The sequence below is a fragment of the Taurulus bubalis genome, assembly GCF_910589615.1.
Source record: "Taurulus bubalis genome assembly, chromosome: 10".
NCBI classification, from domain to species: Eukaryota; Metazoa; Chordata; class Actinopteri; order Perciformes; family Cottidae; genus Taurulus; species Taurulus bubalis.
This window is the reverse complement of record NC_136598.1, coordinates 6,114,391-6,136,995: the sequence shown is the minus strand read 5'-3', so window position 1 is coordinate 6,136,995 and position 22,605 is coordinate 6,114,391. Positions and strand designations below refer to the sequence as shown.

Below are 22,605 nucleotides of genomic sequence, written 5' to 3'. Positions count from 1 at the left end.
CGTTTGAGTGCTGAGCGGTTAGCGTACAGTTAAAGATTTTACCGTAAATAGATCCTCCAAAAAACATTGATGAGAGCTGTGACAGTGAAACAAAACAGTAAGGTTTTGGGACATAAAACTAAAACAATGGCTGAAATATGCTAAAAGAGACATGTCTGATCTATCTGAGTGATCAGATAGTTAAGATCAAACGTGGCACCAGCCTTTTTTAGTGAAACGATCGATATATCTGCTATTGTTCTGCAACTGAAGTATCACCCGGGATTTACCTCGTCACTGAGTGTACTTTCATTTAACTGCAATAATCATGTCAACAAATACTTGATGGAATAACATGCTATTGTATTGACGGTTGAATTTTAAAGATGACGGTAGAATAGACTTTTAGAGGTACTATTAAATCTTTTTAAAAAAATCACATTGAGTCATATGCAGCCCTACTCTGTTTACACTTTGAGATTGTGGACATTTTTTCCAGGAATGGATTGAGAAAGAGTATTATTTACAATATATCCCCAGAGTCTGATGTTAAATACAGTCAGCAAGCAGTTACTGTAACCCTAATAGTAGTCAGTGTTGGAGCTTATGCATGCCTCACATTGTAACCTTTTTATCCCCCGAGGTGCTCCAGGTTTGCTCATAACTCTCAATAAAACAGCAGAAGCCATGAAAGGTAAGCTGTCTTTTATGAGTGGGCCCAGATACAAGCCTCCTGGTTATTTTCCTCACCGTGTGCACAGCGTTAATGCATCAGGTGGGTGCGCTGACAACACTGTGCGGGTGTCTCACAGAACAATTAAAAACAGATCACGGCAGTGAGAATCATGACTCCTCAGATATCTGCTTGTTATTGCTTTGAGTTTTAATCATACCCCGCATTTTATCCCTCATTGCTTTTCAAACCAAATATTCAACTAAACTCAACTTCAGGGCGCACGTTTTATTTTTTGGATGCCATCTATATTTCTATAATGTTCCTCATGGGTTTCATACCCTGAAAAAGGTTTGATAAGGTGAAATATGACACTATTTATATATATTTTTATTTTTATATGCACATGCACAGTGAGTGGTGTAAATATGTTGTGTATAAGAGTCTTAGTTCTCTTTTATAACTTCTATTTTTATTCTATTGTTCAAAAAAAATCTTAGTTGTTGTATCTAATATTCCATATTAGATACTTAAAAAATATATATATATTCTTGAAATATTACTTCTTTTTTGTAACATCCCAACATAATTTCTGAATCATCCAATTTATTTTCAGGAATATTTAGACTTGGATTTAGAAATGTGTTCCCCATTGATCGTAATACTCATACGTCATATAACTTTCTCATAGATTTACAACATTGACTATAATGGTCCAATAAACCAATACGTAGGATGTCAAGACAGTTTATAAATATATCATATCATCTATTAGACAAGGTTTGACAACAAAATAAAGTTATGTTTTAGTTGCAGTGCTCTTATATGGTCTGCTTTATATTGTGAGGTTTTGATATGATGGAGGCCTCCAGTGTGTTGTGCTTGAAAGAACGGGTATCAGCTGCTCCACTGGAGGCCTGTAAACTTAATGTAGTTGCATCACATGCATCACTGGTTACACTATCCACCGGATTACAACACAATGATTTTTTAATGTGTGTTTGCAGTGAGTGTGCACATGCATTTACTATACCGGGAAGAAAGAGGAGAGTAATTCCTCTGCTCTGTTTTCCACCTACAGAAGTCAAGCATTAAAATAGACCTTATGCTAACTCAACCATAAAAGCAAGACGTTCAGCTGCTTCTTAAAGACACACTGTTAACTCCCAGCTGCATCAGGGGACTGCGAGAGAGTACTGGAGGCTGGTATCACCAGGCCCTATCCGATCTGTGTCTAGCAGAGAGCCTAGTTAATGGACCGGAGACAGACAGTGACGCTCTCACGGACAGATCCTGCTGTACACACATGGGGGTGCACAAGAGCACACACACATGGACACACAAGCCCCAGACTGAGTTATTGACTGACTGATACAGACTCAGAAGTTATGCTACATACATCAGTACACGAGAGAGTTGCATGCATGGCTTTCAAATGCTAGCACAGTAAATGCCTTCAAGTATAAATAATAAAACTACTTTAGTGATGCAAATGCAATATATTTGGCCTCTGGTAGAAACGAGGAAACATGTTTTCTCATTTACAATTCTAGCGATCCGGGCAAATACATTAGTCAACAATATGTTACTTATTAATCAAATCGAATGTAGGCCTCGCTAAGTGTGATTCATGCATGGGTACAGTACCTTGAACCAGCAGACGGGTAGTGTGGAGCACCTCTCCCTGGTCACTGTAGGCTCGGCATGTGTACGCCCCTCTGTCATCTCTAGTGATGCCGAGGATGGTTAGACTGCCATCATGTACCTGCGATTACATGGTGGTACAAAACATTAAAATAATGTGATAAACAGCAAGTATCAGGCTGTCAGACACAGGGATGGTGTACATATTCAGACTAGAGGTCCAACAATTGACAACAATTTTCGTCGTCAAAAAAACATTTAAGTTATTTTTTGGGCCAAAATGTTCAAACTTATCGAAACTGCAACACAAAGTACACTGAAAAGTAGTGGAGCAGAAGTTAAGTTGCATAAATGAGATACAAATACCTCAAATTTGTACTTCAGTAAATGTACTTAGTTACATTCCACTACTGAAGACATCCAACACCCACAACTCTTCAAATAAGTTTATGGTGAGAGTCTACATCAAACACTTTAAAGTCATGAATCTTTAATTTACTCCAGGACCGATTCCTGCATGTTGTAACCTTGGAAACGTCCAACTCCATGTTGCTGTGTGTCCCTGTGTGCAGCCACTGATGAGAAGCAATAATTGGTGAAGAAACACATTAACTAAACCTAATAGAAAAAACCTTATAAATTATGCAACAGGTTGCGAGAGGATCTGTCCATTCAAGTCACACACAGCTGTAGTCTATCCATTCATGCAGCTGAGGGGGAATCTGCTACGCCTGCAGAATCTTTCCTATTCATCTGTCTTTCAAATGTTTTATGGCCCAGAGATGCTGCGAGCGGATCAACGCGACAAACATTTAGTTTGTGTCAGTCTGTTGGCAAACCGTATCATCACCATCACAAGATAACACTTTGTTCATCACTGCCGTGTAACACGCAACACGTGTGGCATGCTGGGCGCTACGAGCGTTAACCAAACACTGATGTGTTGGGAAGCATCGGTTTAAGACTTGGAAAGCAGTTTGAACTGATTTTAAAAGTTGGAAGAGATTCAAATTGATTACAATTGTCTATATTTTAATTGCATGCTTTCAGTGACTACTGTCTGGCTGATTTGGCATGTTATACCATCATACCTGTAACTTTGACTGAGCTGCTCTCATTTGAGGCTTAGGTTCTGCCTTAAAATACATGCCTCTCGTTGAGTCATTGTGTGTTTCGTTTAGTTTGACTCAATTCATAAATGTGGGTTTGTAAAGGTAAAATGTAAAAGGTGTGTTCAATAAGAAAGCAAAGAGAAAGTTTGCCTCACGGTAAGGACCCACTGGAAAAGGAACAATTTATCTTGGTCGCAAGCAATGTTCCTTTTAATTTTTTTCAGCACTGAGCAAAAAATGTTTTTTCTGAGCGCACATTTCAGCACTGTGAGCAATTCGCAATCACGCAATCTGCCGAAAATGACCACAAGCCTGCGTTAGCCATAGGGCAAATGCATCAATATGTATACATGGTTGATATTTATTCAATATCCTTTATAATGGCTGGACTTTGGGAACATTTTAATGATGGTGTTTTACCAGTCAGTTTAGTTGAACTTAAAGGATCTTTGTTGAACTTCAATAAGGGGAGGTTATGACTGGTTCACTGGTTATGACTGATAATGATATATATAAAAAAAATAAAAGTCATTTCTCAGCAGGTACAACATTTAAGTGGAACTTCATTGAAAGAAAAATGCTAATGCATTGCTTAACAATAAGTATAGGCCTATTAAATTGACATGGTGTCATTTTTCCTAAAGGTAGCCTAAATAAACAATTTAATAACTTCATATTCTTCATATTTAAATATATCTGAAAGTTTCATCCTACCTGTGTCAGTTTGGACTATTTCATCTAGCCACTCATGTTTGAACGTTAGGCAGACCTTTTTCTGGGGCACCTGCTCTGCCTTTCTTTTCGCCATGGAGGCCTATAGCTGCTGGAGCAGGGCCCGCCAAGAGGAGCCTCAACAGCGCCGGCCCGAGCTCATGTGGCGCTCTGGGCGAGCTTCACTCCTGGCGCCCGGAGGAGGACAGCGGGGGTGGGGGTGCTAACGGAGGCAGAGCGCTAGCAGAGGTACAGAGAGCGCATGTCGAGAAACGGGACGCTGATTGGCCAAGAAGACTCGACGCGTCACATCAAAGATCTTATTATTGTGAAGACGGCTCACTCCTATCTCAGAAAAACTGGCGCAAAAAATATTTTTAACCCCTGAAAAGAAATCGTTTGTGCGGTCTGAAAAATGTGCGCGGTCTGAAAAATCTATTGCGCGGCCACTTCGACTGTCCTGCGCGGCCGCGCACGCGCGCAGCTTAGAGGGAACACTGGTCGCAAGATAAAAACAAGCAGTTTGCTTATTAGCAAACATTTTGTCAATAAGCAACCTGCACCTTTACCGACAATGTATGCAATATGCCATGTAGTACTTTTCTTTTATTTGTTTTGCATCTGATTGTCAGGCTAATTATTGAGGCCAAAGATCCCAAAAAGTACAATAATGATCTCCCTGCTGTTGAAGAAAAATAATTTCCAATTCTGTGGCTGGTGCAGGTGAGTTTTATTTACTGCTCAGTACAGACACAACAAAACTGGAGAATTCTCTCAACTCAGTGGGTCTTCACCATCCCATCTTTTGTGCAAATTTGACCACTGCAGCGTTTGTACAGTACATGTTGATTTGCCCCAAACATTGAATGTACCAAGTGTACGTACGTTAGCTGTAAGCCAGCTTGCAATTCTTTGTTATTCCCTCTCCTCTCTGTATGTTTATGAAGCAGATTGAGCGGCGCAAGTTTTGCCCTCCAGTCACACCTTCTCATCAGGCTGCGAGCCCCGGACAGGTTACATAAAATGGCACTTTCCTATTAACTTTGTGCAGTCACGCCTCCTTTAAAATTCCTCCGCGCCTTCTGTCTAAACCCACAGTTACACTTCTTTTTTTCATCCTGTGATTTTATCTTCGATCAAAATCAAATCATTACACTGCTACAGTACAGACAGCACATGCAGCAGTGCTTGCAGCAGACTTCCACAGACAGGACACTTGAGCTGATGATATGCAACGGCCATCAGTCCCCTCCAATACGCTCTCTGCCCCAGATGTACTCGATTCAAGGTGAAGGGGACAAGATTAAAGAAAAGGTGAGGCATGAGATGAAGGCAGGATCTCAATTTGTGTCACACTTCACCGACACATCCATAGAGACAGCAAGAGGGTTTCTGTGGTTTTCCTGCTTGCTTGTCATTTGAGTGCACTTTGGGGAAGACCCTTATAATCCACCCGAGGTCTCTATCCTCTCCTGCACTTCTGTTTTGTTTAGTGTCTTTGTTTTGGGGCTCTGTTTTTTTGCCTCTGCAAATAAATAAAGCAATAAAGTAAAAGGTGAAAGAGGATGAGGAGATGGAATCCTCCTCCTCCTCTCTGTCTGTTGCATTCCTGCCTTTCTCCATGACGTCTCCATGGATCTGATCATGTGGGTGAGCAAATTTACCCTGACAGGCATAAACACACACGCTTGTAAAGGAGAATTCCCGAGTTTGAGAACATAAACTCTGAGCAGCCAAATGTAGACGACAGCTGATGAGTGCTCTGCTTTGTATATTTTCTTAGTATATAATGGGGAAACTAGTGAAGTGTGGCATTAGGCTCTCACTAGCAATTTTAATTTTAAGGGTAACATTCATATTAGGACTAATGTAATATTGATGCAAGAGAGGGAGATTAATAATGCATCAATCAGGTTGTCTAATCATTTAGTGAGGGGATGGTGTTAAAAAGAGGCGACTGTTTTGGGAGAGCAAAAGGGAAAATGCTCGAGTAAGGAGGAAGAGGCCCTTAACAGACGCTCCTCTCTGCTCCTGGCACTTTCTGTATCACACAGGCAGCCGTGAAGAGGTGGACGCAGCAGACTGCAACATCAGTGTCATATGAGACAGTGAAGGCATGCAGAAAAAAGAAGGAGGCCTCCACCTTTCAAAAACTTTCCGAATACAATTCCAAGCCCTGTGACAAATGCCCTTCAATGCTCTTGTTCCTGTTATACATATTCAACAACATGTTTGTTGCACCTTTGCACCTTTTATTCAAGATGCGATGAATCATCGTCCTCTGACGCTTTTGGAGTTTGTGAGTCATCCGTAATGAAACGCTGTGTTAAGTGTCTTTGATTCTGTGTGACTTACGCCACAACGCACCACCTGCTGTTTTATTGTTGATGGTTTATGCAGCTTGAGACATTTTGCTTCCATCAAACCACATTGAGGCCGTGCCAGAAATATCTTGTCATGACATCAGAGTCTACTTTTGGGAGTTTTATCCACAGGAATAAAAAATAAAAAATCATGCATCACCAACCAACAAAGAGGTTCTCTGGAATGTGAGGTGCAGTCTTAACATTGTTGACATGATTCAAAGTGTAGTTATACAGCAGGGAGAGCCTGACTGACAGCCTTACTGCAATCGTTCACCTTCATCTGTCAAAGGTTCAAAACTCTTGGCTTGTTGTCAACAAAAATTATATAGATATCAGTATAAAACTGCTGTATGTAATTGAGAATGTCTGTGTCTCTTGACCTGCAACATATTATGAACTAAAGCCTCGGTATCGGAAATTTCAAACCCTGAGGCATTTATTGAGGTTTTATCACAAAGCAATGTGATTTTTTTGCAGCACATAAAACAGAACAAGCTGATTTTAGTGAATGAGACATAGTCCATAACATACTTCCAGTACAGATGGACACAGAGACTAACACCATCTGTGCACAAACCCTGCTTCTATATGTGTACTAATAATAATGCCCTTTATTCATCATCATTCTTACCGAATATTTTGCGTCGGTCGCAAGCTCCTCCCCCTCCCTCAGCCAGCTGATTGTTGGTTTTGGATTTCCCTGGGCAGAGCAGCTAAGCAGAGTGCTTCCCCCTTCTTTCGCCTCCACATACTGAGGCGGCGTCGCTGTAAATGAAGGTGGGGCTGTGGAGAAAGTGATAGCAGGAATCATTACAAAAGTAACAACAATACAACAATAATCCTTAACAATCCAGTGTCTTGTCTGGTGTTGTCATCAGAGATAGTTTTTCTGGATGTAGCTTTGCATCGATGTTATCCACACTAGCAGCTCCATGGATGGCACTCACTACACCGTGAGTGCCTGTTCAAAGTGTTATAGCGATAGGATGAATCCTAATGACTTTTGAGATTCATTAACTGACAGCTTCATCAGGTCAACGCTTTAATGTGCGATACTTTAGTTTCTGACCAAATGCCTCCAAACCAGTGACTTTCCCTAACAGCTGTTGTACATACTTCTTTTCTAATAGTGTGTCTATAAAGAACAGGCCTTTTGGGGCACAGGGGATTTTTTTTTACGTTGTAGTACCGTCATTGACCAGCAATATTCAACTCACGTATGACATGCATGACACAGATATTGCTCAGACAGCAGGGAAGGCCACAGTTTTCTGAAACAGCGAGACACCCGAGTGAACAGGCACCAGTGACGACGACATTCATCCCTCCTTGTTGCCATTTATTCATGAAAAGCTCAAGAAACCATTTAGCGGCATCAGTGCATTTCCACCTGATATTTCTTAGCATCGCTAACAGCCACAAGGGAGCTCTTCACCAGCGACCGCAGGCCAATGAAGTGTAGTTTTCTCCGCCAGCTGCTCTCAGTGTTTCAACACAATATTTTCATTAGAAATAGTGGCAGAGTATTTAGTTAAAGAGAAAAAAAAGCATCGCTATACAAGTGGGTCACCGCTTGCCGCTGGGAGTGCTGCCATGCTCCGAACTGCATACGAGCACCTGGCATGGAGCAAACAAATCGTCCAATTAGCACGTTTAGACATCTGCCCGTCCATACTGCCCTCTCACTCTCTAACACTCATTACATTAGATGGTGCAGTAGATTAATGGAGATAAAATGCATGACTGGTTTATGGATTGCTTGCTTGTGGAGTTGACGAGTCGACAACAACATTAAACGGATCATTTATGATGCATCATTACAGTTATCAACAGGCGACCTGGTTCACCACCAGTTTGTGCTTTTACCTGAAGACACTTCTAATTCTCATTGGTAGATTTGACCAATCCTTATTATGCAACTATTGTTCTTTTAGACACATTTATTAAACAACTTTAGCAAACAGTTACTTTCAATTTAAGATTTTATATAAAAACCTTTGATAAGCTTATAAAATACAATGCACGACAATTAAACAAGTGGTTCTCCACCTTTTTTGGCTCATGACCACTTGCTGAGTCGGGGATTCTTGTCACATGTCAGATGTCTTTGAAGTTGTTCGCAAGAAGAGATTTTCTACTCTAAACCCCTAATACTTTAGAGATTGAGTTTATTTCTTCAACGTTCAAGTTTGTTTTATTTGCAGTTAAGGTGGCAGTGTTTATCTTTGTGTAACCCCCCTTTTATTAAAAAAATAAATGTGTGTGTGTGTGTGTGTGTGTGTGTGTGTGTGTGTGTGTGTGTGTGTGTGTGTGTGTGTGTGTGTGTGTGTGTGTGTGTCCACGGCTAATCTCGCATTCTTCTGCAGCAAACTGTATAATATTTTGGGTGGCCAGTTATAGCTGCATGCTCAAGGACCTCTCATTGTTGCGGTGACTCACACATTCTCAAAAACCCTTTTTGAACTACCAGTACAGACTGTGCTGAGTACATCACTGCCACTCTGTCTCTGCTACGCAGGCTGGCGGCTCGGTGAGTTTAATTTTCTGAACTTTTGTTGCATATTTTGTAAATATTTTTTTTTTTCATTTTGAGTAAATTAAACCCTCCTTTTGAAAATCTACCTCTGACTCTTCATGCCTGTAGCTTGTTCCCTCACAGGGCTAAAGCGATAAAAGTATCCAATATTTCACAAATAAAGCATCAAAAATAAGTTTATGGAGCAAAACACATTAATCTCCTCCCATTAATCTTCACCTCATATTTATCTTGATGCTGAGGTTGGAAACTACCAAATTGTATACAAAGTTGTTAAAACTAGTTCTACTTGAGCAACGACAAGAATAAAATACATCAGTGTCATTAATGTAAAATATGATAATATATCAGACGCATGGGCTGAGGAATGAGTACTTTTACAGTTAATATTTTAGGTAAATTTACCTGATAATAAGTAGATTTAAAGGCAGAACATTTCATTGTTATGTTTTATTTTACATTGTGGTTCTGGTACTTTTACTTTAGCATCTGACTACTTCTTCCTCCACGAAGTGCTGGTATTCATTTTAATTCAGATTCAGATTTTTCTCAAGGGATTAAGCATCAGTTGGCAGGAAATAAGTGGCACACATGGCGGTGACAACAGCAGGTATGTTGGTCAACCTGGGAGTTGTTTCACACCATCAGCTACAGCGCGTCACAGAGGAAGTGTCACTGTAGCTCTGAAACCTGGGAGTTGCTCTACACAAAAAAGTATCACATTCTCGCCCTACTTACTGCAACTCTTCATCCTCTAAATACATTAAAAGATACTTAAACCTCCTGCTCTGCTCTTCTTTGTCGACTACACAGCACATCAGGTGGCCTGGGTGCTACAGCTAGGACACAGGGTCCGGACGGTTTTTGAAGGGTTACATTCCCACGTTAACTGTTCACAAACCTTTTCCCCCTTGCTTCGTCTTTCTTTTCATGCCTCGGCTTTTACGAGAATATGGCTACATAGAGTACACATGTTGTATTGACTTCATATCATAAGCCCCAAATGTGTTTCATTGTAAACAGCCAACAGAATCTTGATTATTATATCTTTGTAATTACCTTTCTCTCATTGTGGGATCAGGCTACACAATATCATTGCAGCCAGTATATATACTGGGTTGCTATTGTGAGCAATTCTGGGAAGAATGTGAAGAAAAAAAAGTCCACTTATTATTTAAGTCTGCATCTTTGGGTCCCACGTGACCTGAGGGTGATTGTTCATATGGGCTCCATTTGTAGCCACAATGGGCCCATTAGTGACTGACAAGGGCCGACACACATGAGGGATATATGGAGCTGCTGGGCAAATGAGGTCCAAATGGGTCCGAAATGCCAGCCCATCACTAACACAGTGACACAGTGGCAGGGGCTGTGTTTTCTTACGTTTTAGTGTAGATGGTTCACTTTAAATATTTTTCAAAGGCTGGTGTATTTCCCATTCCTGGAAAGCTTGTTGATGCTTGAAAGAGAAGGGAAGGACAGGCCGAGAGACAAGACTAGAGGGAGGAGAGGAGGAAAAGGAGGGAGTGCAGAGAATGGAGAGTGGCCGTAGTGTCTTTTTCGGGCACAAGGCCTTGCCATCTGACACCTGCCACTGAGTGGGCATGAATTCCCTGTCCGCTTGGCAGGAAGTTAAGGCCAGCAGACAGGAACTCAAAGGAGGAGTGTATGCAAATACCAACAGCCAAAGGAAATGAGTGCCCTTAGTGTCTGTGCGGAGGCCAGACAAAAATGGCACCTGCTTCCCTCACAGACGCCCTTTCAGAGGAAAACAGGAGCATAAAGTCTTCATATGATTTCCCTTATTTGTTTTCTACACTCTGGAACAACTGCTGCTTTTGGTGTTTCCACGAATGTCTGTGTTTGAGTTCGAATAGAAACCAGTGAAACACATCTTCCCCAAGACAGTATATACAGTATGTATGTGTGTCGTGCATCTTTACAGCTAGACACATTACATACGTAAGGTCATGTAAAATGCCATCACTTAATATGCCAAACATAATATAAGATGACGATCAGGGATATTATTAGTTCTGCTACAACCCAGAAAGCTCAGTTTCTGTTGAAAGGCCTGACAGGAGGAGAGAGCAGCAGAAGAGGGAGGGTGCAGTTGAAGTTAAGAGTGAATACTGATGAGGAAAGCTACAGAGATGCAGTATGCCTACACAACAAGACATTGACACACACACACACACACACACACACACACACACACACATTCCCAAACTCCAAACATCACCAGAGTGTGCAGGTAACAGCAGAGTACGACCTATAAACACTACTACAACCAGGAGACAGATATCTCATTCAGCAGCACAGAAACGCACACAATGAGAGGCTCTCTTGTCAACGTTGATATCATGCGCTACACACAGAACACAATTTACAGCGTATGTGCTGTGCGAACGCACAAACGTGCACAAAAGAAAACATTATGTTCTGCATTGATAATAACCATTTATATACATCAGCATTTTTCATTCCAAAGTGATTATGCAGTGCAACGGTCTTTATAAATGTCTCTTTACGCAGTATTTCACATACAGCACCTTGTAATTATTATTCAAATACCAGAATTGCATCCATTGTAAAACACATGCATGATCAAATCGAATATGCATGAGTTTCACACAGCGGCAAAAATATACATGTGAATGAGTTTGACAGTTTGCTCACAAAGTCTCTCTTAGGGAACGCAGAGGATTACAGCTGTTTGAAGTTAGAGACCTGTTCAGCTTTAACTCAAGAAAATCTCCACTTTTGGCTTGATCTATTCTGTTTAGGAAATATTCATATTAGCCAATTGCAGAAAAGCCAACTAGGGAATAATACAAGACGAGACATAGTAAATAATTTGCTGCTTTTACTTCACTGCACCTTTGCTGCATAATGCATTGACTTGGTTCCGGCTCCTGCAGAACATAGGAAGCAGCTTAATATAATATCTGTCTAAAAAGCATTCCTCACGTGAAACAGATACAGCTTAAAAAAATAAAACACAAAGGCGTCTCTGTAGTCTCTGGTGCTTTGCAACAATGTGGAGACACACCTCACATAGGATTCTCTGAGCCACTGGAGCATTCCTGGGAAATGCAAAGGTGCAGATTTTTTTTCCTGCCTGGTCATCAGTTTGATAGCTCTCAGACTATCACAGGCGATCCCTGCCGGAACCGCCTTAAACAGGCAGCAATCAATTCTCTTCTAACCAGCCTCTCATCCCTTTTTACACCAGGGCTTTTGAAAGGAGCTTCAGGAATCATCTTTAACAGTGTCTAATGGTCACTTGTTCAAATGTGACTGGCATGGAAAACCATGAACTGTGACCAGCAGAAAACTGGACCAGTGAGGCAAGAACCAGTGTGACTGAAGGGCAACCTGTAGGTCTGCAAATAATACATAGTTTATTTATTTTTCCTTATTTTATTTTACCAGAAAAATTGAAAAAGGCAAAGTAAAACACCAAAGACGAAGGGGGTGTATTAGGGTTCATGTCACCATAGTAAAGGTCCAGCAAGTAAACAAAAATAAACCTGAATGCACTTTTCAACTTGAATCTTTCTCTTTTGTATCTCTATTTCCAGCACAGGGGAGTATTATATCAAACATTTGTCAATTTCAAAATCTAAAGCAAAGGAGTCAAATAAAAAACTAAATACATTTTCATATGTATATAAAATGCCAGGAAAATACTGAAAATGCCCATCGTAATTGACATGAACCACATCACAGAATATGGGAGTTGCTAATGCTGCCTCGATCAGTTAGCTGTTTGCATTAATGTGTGATCTTGGTGTTATGAAGGGTTCATAATAACAAAAGAAAAAGATTTTGTCAAAGGAGTCTCGTGGTTTGGAAGAGAATATAAGTAATGGCTTCGGCAGATCCTCATCGTAAAAGGCTGCCTGACGAGAAGGTAAAGGGGTGAAAATATGTTTAATATAGCGTACACATACAATTTTCTCAGGAGAGCTTTTTTCCAGGTGGCTAAAATACATTTTGCTGCTGCCCCCATCCACAACAGTACATTGCTTAGCTTCTATGCCCATACGCCTGTCTGCTTCTCCGAGCTGTGGTGTGACAAAGGCAATCTGCTGTGGGTAATAAAAACCCACAGCAGACCAAAAACATGTTCTCAGGTCAGACGTTGTGAGCAGGTGACTCACCATTGACTGTGAGGTGCACCCAGCTGCCGTTGTGGAAGGTGTCGTACTGTTGCTCCAGCATCAGGACCCGGCACTCGTACCAGCCTTGGTCATCGGAGCGCACTGGGTCAATCTGTAGGGAAGCCTTCCCGTGCAGAGAGGCTCTACCTGGAGACAGAAGATGATTTTTTTTTTTTTTACTTAATTTGTCTTTTTCTGCTTTTGAAAGCACCTGCATGCTCTTTTCCAGCGATGGTCGGCTTCTTCATTTAAACTCCCACCTAGTAGCTTTGCTGGTCAACACGGAGATCCATCATAGCAGCTGGAGGTTAAGTGCTTCATGTCAACCTTTTTTTCTTCTTGTAGCATGAAGAAAAACAGATTCATGATGCACTGGCTTTGCATCAAAAGTATAGCTTCCAAGTTATGGTGTAAAATAATGCTATTGTTTGTCTTTTAAAGGGATTAAAAAGACAAATAAAATATAGTATGAGTATTGAGGATTGAATGTTATTAGGATTAGGTGCAACATTTTTTTTTTTTTTGCTTTTCCCGTTTCCATTTTCTTTACAGCGGCTCCATAAACCAAGACTTTAAACTAGTAGTTATTAAAATAAGCACATGCTCAAGCCTATTTGGATGCACAAAGTCCAAGTTGAGTGTGACAAACCAGTGTGTTCTTATTCCTATAAAGGGGGTTCAGTAGAGTGGAGCATTTCCAAGCACAGAGACAGACACCACAAACACGTACTGTACCGTGCTACCTACCTATTGGGAGAAATAGAGCCTACAATCAGCCGGATTTCAAGTCGTTGGACTGCACGAGGAAACACAAAACGGATGTGAAGACCATGCAGACTGTGCATGGCCTTCACATCCGTTACCACCTTCACATCCATACCACCACAACTTAAAGTATTGTTACCAAAATAATTCTGTTTGTAGATTTAAAATTACTTTGACATTTAGGGAAATGGCTTATTTGCCTTTTTGCTAAGAGTTAGAAAAGAAGATCCATACTACTCGCATGTCTACAGTAAGGATATAGCTACAACCGGGAGATGGTTAGCTTAGCATAAAGGTTGGAAACAAGGGGAAACAGAAAGCCTCTCTCTGTCCAAATAAAACGAAATATGACGTAAGCTTAGCAAAACCTGGAGGGGAAGCAGCTGGCCTGGATGAAATATCTAGTTTGTTGGTTTAATCTGTACTAAAACTAACCACTAAAATTTCAAGTTTTTGTTTTCCGGGGGGTTATGTGCAGGATTATTTCTCAATTTTTCTATAACAAGATAGAAATATTAATTAGCGAGCATGCTAGACATTTCCAGCCTGGAAGCAGGGGGAAATCTCCTGGCTGTAGCGTCATATCTAACGTGCAGACAGCAATATTGATCTTTTCATTTATTTCTCGGCAAGAAAGCGAATAAGCATATTCCTCAAAATGTTTGAACTGTAACAGATTAAACTTCACATTATTAAACCATAATTGTGTCTGGGAAAAAACACAGCTACCTTCCAGTATTTGAATTCATGCATGAAACTACCTAGGAGCCATACCTTCAGCGGAATAAAATAAAGTATTTGATGTCACTGTGGGAAAAGACCAGCCTCCCACCTCGAATAAATCATCTATTTCTTATAAAACTTCTCCATCCCCGCCGTTTTTTTTTTTTTTTTTTTTTTCCAAGGCTGAGGATAAATTGGAGTTCTAAAAAGGAGGAAATTACAAGGGATGACAGAAGTTGAGGAAACCAGGCATGGGGAAATCTTCAGCTGCTAAGCTGTCTGTCTTCAAGCCTCCAGCACGCTGCTCACATGGCTGCCTCTGACAGCCAACAGACTAAAACATTCGCTTCTGCTGTCTGACGAGTGTTCGGAGATGGATAATTTTTCCAAACTTTGATGTGTAGATGTTCTGTAAGCACTGTTACATCAAACTGTCAGCCAAATATATTGATGTTGAGGGTGAGCTGAATGGCTCTCCCATCAATAAATGCAATAGATAGATACCCCAACCCAGGGATTGCTGCTGTAGTTGGGGTAGCAAACCAACGTGCTTTTTTTCAGTTTGGAAGCAGAATATCGATGCAGCAAAGAGGGAAGAGAGAAGAGTCTACGGTCTCTAAAAAGGTAACCTGTCTTTAAAAAGTCAAAGTCTATTTTTGCCTGGGCATTGAAGTGCTGAGTGTGGTGGCGTGAAGGGTGGGGATCAACCTCAGGTCCCATTTGTCAAAGAGTGAGAGGGTGCTGCTGTAAACAGAGTTAACAGCACTGTATCCACGTGAGGCACGGCCCCCTGGGCATACACCACTTACACAGCGCAGGGTTCTGTCTGCTGTGAAAACAGATGAGCTTAAACCTTGTTTAGATCACATCACAAGCTTTGTCAGATAGAAAAGCTTTGAAGAGGAAACGCTAAAGATCCAAAGAGACAATGTTGGCAGTTTAAGTCCAAAAAAGCTCAGATTAAAAGGGGGAAGATATACAACTTGGAAAAGTTAATGTAGCACTTTCATGAATACAGTTAATTATGCACACCTGAAAGTAAAAACATTTCAAAATATGGTCTTATTTTTCATCCCTTGTTATTAAAGTGTTTACCACCCTAATATACCTTTTTTACAGAGCTGACATCTCGACAATTCCACAGTCCAAAACCACTCCCTGGTCACTCATTACTGTACATTACATTACAGTACTCTGATGTCACCCATGATAACATCACAAGAAAATGTCTCGTCATCCCAACTTGGGAACATTCACGCATCATTCCAAGATGCTAAATGCATAGCTAGCCTTGTAGTCACAACAAATAAATAGCCTATGTATTTCCTCTTGTTTAGTATCATTAGCAGTTTGTGGCTAAAGTATCTTTTTAATTAGCTAAATTGAGTGAATTACAATTAATATCAGATTTTATTTAGATAGTGATGTAGTGGTTGAGGTTTACTCAATATCTCTGACTTGGAATTAGAACTAATATATATATATATATATATATATATATATATATATATATATATATATATATATATATATAAATGTAGCATTTGCATCATTATCCTGTACAGTAGCATACTGGTGTCCGACATGCTCCTGAGAGGAGGATGCTGCCTACTTATCCACAGTATTACCCATGTGCAGAGTTGTGATTAAGATTTATTCCAAAGCGGGACATTCTGACTCTAAGATTCCACAACCTGCATATCTGAATTATTGATTGTGTCATTGCTTGAGTGGGAACACAAATAGTATATTTTGTAATTTTGTAATTTTTCTGGCTGAATAGATTTCAGTCTGCATGGAGATATCGAGTTAGACAAGGAAATTACACAATTATAATAAGGGATCTAGAATTACATGTCCAAATTAATATACTGTTGGTGTTTTCACAATTACAGTAACAAGAATGGAAAGTAAACAATGGTAGTGCTCAATGATCCAGACCAACTGATTGACCCATAGATGGATTTAATGTCACTACAAAGTATGTGATAATATTTGGATTTGTCCAAACTGTAAGTGCAGCATTCATGGATAATCTACTCTATTTTGGTAGCAGCTGTGCGATGGCATAATATCACATTTAGTCTATTCACCAGTTTGATTCAGTGATAACAATCCATGGGAATAGCCCAAATGAGCTCTGAGACTTCACAGACCCAGAGAGCGTCTCATCGCTATGGTTCAGCGTCATAATCACACTGTCCGAGGGATTGCATGTGCACAACGACAAACTTTAATCCATCCAATGAGACTGTCCATATTCATGTTGCATCTGTTCCCTGGTAATTCCTCAGCAGCGGACTTGACGCCACATGGCAGAGGCCCACTAGAGCATGAGTGAACAACTCTGAGTATGATGCTGTTTTAAAAGCCCTGCTGCCGGTCAGGAGGCTAAAGTAAGCAATGAAACGCTCCAGCGACTGCAGGTTCTACACGAAACAAAAAAATGAGGGTTCCCCTGACAGTGAGTCACTATCATTAGTCTTCTTTGCAGTGATGACCCTGCTTGAAAAGCCTACGGGGAGGAATTACAATGAAGTTTATACTATTCACACCCTTTTAACTGGAAAAACCCCTGAAAAATCTGTTGTGTCTACATTGAGGACACTTACTCTAGGGATGTGCATCCGCCAGCTTTTTGACAAGCCATGCGTTGCCTTTTAATTTATAGCTTATTACCAGGTCAGGCAGGGGTTTTGTACTTGCTAAAGAGGTGGTAACAGGAAGGGATAATTCTGACCCCATTCTGACAGCTCGCCATCTTGTCACAGATGCTGAAGCATCATTAGAGGAACCAATATCCTGCTGCAAGTAGTCTGAGAGAAGGCAAAGTTTATGTTATCCTTATTCTAAAGCTGCTATAATCATTATTTATAAACAATGCATCACATTTAAAAAGGGATTGATCATTGTGACAAATCTACAAAGAATTATCATGCAGTTCCCTTCAGCTCGGCAGAGCTTTGAAGCATCTTTCAGTTCATCGTTATGGTTTTATGGCCATAACTTTACTGTTTTGGTTCAGTCTCAAACGCTTTTGACAATAACAGTCAGCACTTTTCAACGTAAAAACTCACTGTAGAGAAACAATGTTGGTACCTAGCTGGTGATTTAATGGAGCATTTAGCAGCTAAAGAGTCTGTTATTTGCTGGTTGAGACCAAAGAGCTAAAAGGGAGTGAATATTGTAATATTGTTTTGTTGAAACAGAAATGGATCATTTTCATTTTGGATGAAGATTTTCATGCTTTATTATAAACCGCTATTCAATAAACAACTTCCTAACCCACTGTATAGATTCTACACTATATGCTCTGTGCTCCATTGTCATTTGGGTGTGTAGGTAAGAATATATCTACAATGCAGTTGTAAATTGCTGAGACAGTTATTTCTCACTATGCACTCAGAGGCAGCAGATGCCCCATGCACAGCCCAAAACGCCAAGGCCTCAGTGAACTGCACCATGCCTTACACTTAAGTCCAAACAGCTGAAATATCATTCTGAGGGAAAAACAGACTGGATCCCACTGAAATTGCAGGACAATCTTCTAAATGAAATAGGATTGGGAGGTGCATGTAAACAGCCCATTTACTCTGCAATATATTTAACTGGTTGTCAGAAATGTCTCTGCTCTCAGGCAGAAACTTATAATTAGGTCTGCGGCAGTGTAGGGAAATCTACATATATGATGTATAATCAAAGAAATGTTTGCATAATGACTATAGTTTAAAGCTAAAGTGTGTAATGTTTTTGAAGTAATATATACAGTCTGAGACTGGAGTTGTGAGACGACGTCTACGACCGGTTTGCTTCACAAGGAGCCAGTTTACAAGCGGATTTCAAACCAACAAAATCTAAATTATTGTATAGACTCTTTTGCTCACCACATAGAATGTACCTGCAAGCAACCACAGCCCGCTCAACAGTGAATGGTCAATACTACTAAGACAATAAATGGAAACCAGAACACTCCTAACACCAAAATCGTGTCTCATTGCCTACAGATACAAGTTTATAGATATAAGTAGACATATGAAGCTACAGCCAGAACACAGTATACCTAATAAGCATGTTTCCCAAAATGTGAAACTATTCATTTAAATCCATGAAGTTGTTTTTGTCTTTCACATTTGGTCAAATGCTGTCCTTCTATCTTTTATGGTCACTATTTATCAGAGCGTACTGCTAAACTCTTGTTCTCAACTTTGTATCTGCTGCATTGTCAACACGATACAATCCTGTGGATTTACTCTGCTGAGCAACTAGACGGACCTTTATCCTGATCATTCCAAGATGCATCCAAATGCTCATTAATTCAAAGGCTTTAAACTAGATCAGTTCGATAAAACTTCTCACAATGTCTCTGTTGATGTGGCGAAGATAAAGCAAAGAAATCCAGGTCTGAAAGAATACAGACATCTTACCAGTGTACTCTGGATCCACATGAGGAGGGTAGAAGCGGAAGTTGATAAAGAAGGGAATAGGCACACCAAACTTGAACCACTCCACCACATAGGGGGGCTGCTGGCCGTCCAGGGGAGGGGACACGTCACACCCCAGGATCACACTCTCACCGGCGCGCGACGTCACAAACCGGGGCTCCTCTCTCACTCCGTGGGCACCTGAGATGGTAGATGCAGAAGCGGCGTTTACCACAAACAACTTTTCACGTTTATCTCATCGGGGCTAGGGTCTGACATGCAAGACGAAAAAGGTGCAGCCATATTCTTTGAAACAGAATTATTGCAGACAAAGCAGAACAATCTCATTGCATCCAAGATTCATTTACAGCAATAATTGGGTGTCAATTAAAGCTGATCAACTAAAACAACATGCATCCGTGTCCTGCACAGATTTTCCGAATGGTCATCATGCACATGGGTAGATCCTATTGTCATCTGTCACCTGCATCTGTTGGTGAGTGTTCTGTGGCTGTGCCAGACTGTACCATAAATGAGCTGCCAAGGGGTTCCATTGATCATAGCTGGCTGCTGCTCAGATAAGCTTTACTATGAGCACCACCAGGCCTGGCGTTAAGCCACGAAAGTCCAGGCACGCTGCCGAGCGATGACCTATCAGATGACTGAAAGGTCGGCATACCTGCCTCAGCAGAGCGCTCACTCTGGGAATGGATTTTCTCCAGCTGCCACCCCCGCTTTCATTGAACCGGCTGTATCTCCACCGTCAGAGCAAGCATGGCTACCCGCCCTCGCCCAGGGGGAAAATCACTTTCAGGATCAAGAGACATGCTGACGTATCACTCCAGAGAAACACCAGCTGAATAACTTAACGCTCTCATTAGCAGCGTAATTTGCATTAGCAGGGCTAATTTTTACAAGGAGAGCAAATACGTTGAGACTCTGAGGTATTAGGGGCTCAGGCATCACTGGTGTTACTGTGATGTTTCCCTGCTCTGTGGTCTGTCACAGTCAGCGTTGTATGACATGGAAATGTTATGTGATCTGTGCCTTTTCAGCTGTGCATATTTTCATTTAGTTCTTTTGTCTGAAAACATAAAGCTTGGACTCCCCCCCTACAGGCCATATGCATCACTTAGTGATTGCACTATCCTGCATTATCCTGTGATAGCGTTAATCCACTTTATTTGTTTCAGCCAGCACATATTCTGGACTGAAACAGGGCAGATTTAACCAAAATTACACATTTCATTTTTTTTAAAGAGGAGATGTGATCTACTAGTTATTGGCTTATCTCATGGAATCTGTTACTATTGTGCCTCTCTGTTGATAAGGGAAACAACAGCTATGCTACGCTACCCTGAGCTCTAAAGAGCGGCACAAACCAAATGAAACGCATGTGCATGACTCAATGAACCTCAAGTGACCATTTAGATCTCTGTTAGACCAACACGAGGGTACAAAAATCAGCATGAGCCTTAAAACTAACCTAAAACAGATTGAATACTGAATAAAATACAATGTAAATGTCACAAGTAAGACATCCCATTGGGGAGCTGATTGACAACCAAAAGCCACAGAAACTGCGTATCACAAAAAGAGACAAATTTCATGTACTTTCATGTACTAAGTTGGAGCATCTAAATTATGCCGGTAATAAAGCAGCATGTTTCATGAAGATGAAGCTAAGGGGGAGTCGGTGTTTGATGAAGCACAGGGCAGCGTGTCAACATGCATGAAGTTTGCTGAGACTGAACGAGAGGAGAGTTGATTGTTGCAGAGAGCTTCTTTGGGATGACGCTCTGCCCTGCAACCCGAACAACACATGACCTTTTAATGCGCTTCAGAGGAAATCTGTCGCATCCAGTTATGTGCAAAACATAATCAGAAATTTGCTAAACTAATCCTTTCAGGCTTGCCAAAAGCCTGAAATTCACACCTGAGCACGCTCCATTGCAGCCACATTCATAACACCTTTAAAAACGATTCTAATAATCACTTTCAAAACCCCATGCAGGGCTACTGTTCAGGCATATGTTCCGAATTGTCTTGATGAATGCTCTTTAGTGATTTGAATTATAGGTCAGTGAGCCACAGCAATGCTTCATTACAGTCAGAAACAACTGTTTCAGGAGTTTTCAGGAAACAAAGATGTGAGGTCCTGCAATGTGTGGTCAATAACAAATGATATGGAGACTTTGAATGTCTTTTGTCTTTACTTATGGGCCCTGCTCCATGGCTTCCAGAAGAAAACAGAGATCGGCATCCCTTCCATAATGAAAAACACTGGACACATTGTTTGGTTTGAGTAAGTAGAGTCACTTGACATGAAGCACAGGCTCAAACCCATGTGGCACAACTGCGCATGCCGCTGCTGACGTGTCTATTTTTTTCTCAGCAGACTGCAGTTCAGGTTGCAGATTCAGAGGTTTCGAGACACGGCTCTCTGGCTGGCATTATTTTTGGATCCGGGTGGCGGTGCGGAGCACGTCTTGGACAGAGAACAGACTTTAAAGACTTGAGATAATATATTGGAGGTGCTAATAATTCTCCAATTCCTTTATGGGATCCTCATGAGGTGACAATCAGCAGAGGTTTGGTCACCGCTATTGCCTTTTTCATTTCCTTAATGGAGACACGGTGACCCAGTCGAGTTTATGAAGCTTATTCAGGGGAATATATTGATGCTCTCAACAACACATAAACGCGATACAAGCGCCCATGTTTAAGGACTTCCAAATAAACAGCACTGTAGATATGAAGGGATCAATACAGTTAAGAGACGATGGCAATTCATGATTGCTTTGGCTCTGTAAATGTCAACTGAAGCTGAAGCCCTCTGTATAAACACACACACACACACGCACACGCACACACACACACACACACACACACACACACACACACACAGGTAGAAATATGTTGAGTAAGATCTGCATAAATCAGTGAGCTAATAAATCCAGGAGACCAATATGTTTTATGTATCTATACTCGGCGTAGTGGATTTACTGCTATGATCAAATTCCTGAAGGCTAACAATTCAGCAGTCAGATGTGGCAGGAAGTGCACATAGCAACATGCATTCCTCAATTGTTTAATAGGTTAAACAGGCAGTATAACAGTTTGATTAATACGTTATTATTTTCTTGATTAATCATTTGGTCTAATTCTTGTCAATATATATAAATATGTATTGTTTTTATTGTGTTTTGCATATAACTATGCCAACCCTTATGGGCCATACAAGCAAGGAACAGAGTGCATTTCCAAACAACAGAGAAAGTCCAAAAATATTGAAGCAACTTGAGCATGTCTCTCAAAAAAAATCAGACATCAGAATAAATACTAATTGAATAATCCATCTCAACTTCTTTTTCAGGCTTTTGAGACAAGTTAACAAACTTGAGCGCTATATATTTGAGGCATTTCATGAAACCGTAACTCTCTTAAGTCATGGTACAGTGTGAAAGAAAAAAGGACTGAGTTTCCACTCAAATCGCGCAACTCACATC

At 40.8% G+C, this 22,605-nt stretch overlaps 1 protein-coding gene across 1 annotated transcript in view; it reads right to left on the bottom strand.

Moving 5' to 3' along the window:
- igsf9ba (immunoglobulin superfamily, member 9Ba) overlaps nt 1-22,605 on the bottom strand; it is a gene marked incomplete at both ends in the record, with an annotated part of 50,923 nt that overhangs the window by 18,487 nt on the left and 9,831 nt on the right. The window contains 4 exons of the mRNA XM_079225405.1: nt 2,300-2,417; nt 7,117-7,268; nt 13,188-13,334; nt 19,100-19,297. Of these exons, the coding sequence (XP_079081531.1) occupies nt 2,300-2,417; nt 7,117-7,268; nt 13,188-13,334; nt 19,100-19,297 (615 nt within the window). The remainder of the gene's footprint in view (nt 1-2,299; nt 2,418-7,116; nt 7,269-13,187; nt 13,335-19,099; nt 19,298-22,605) is intronic.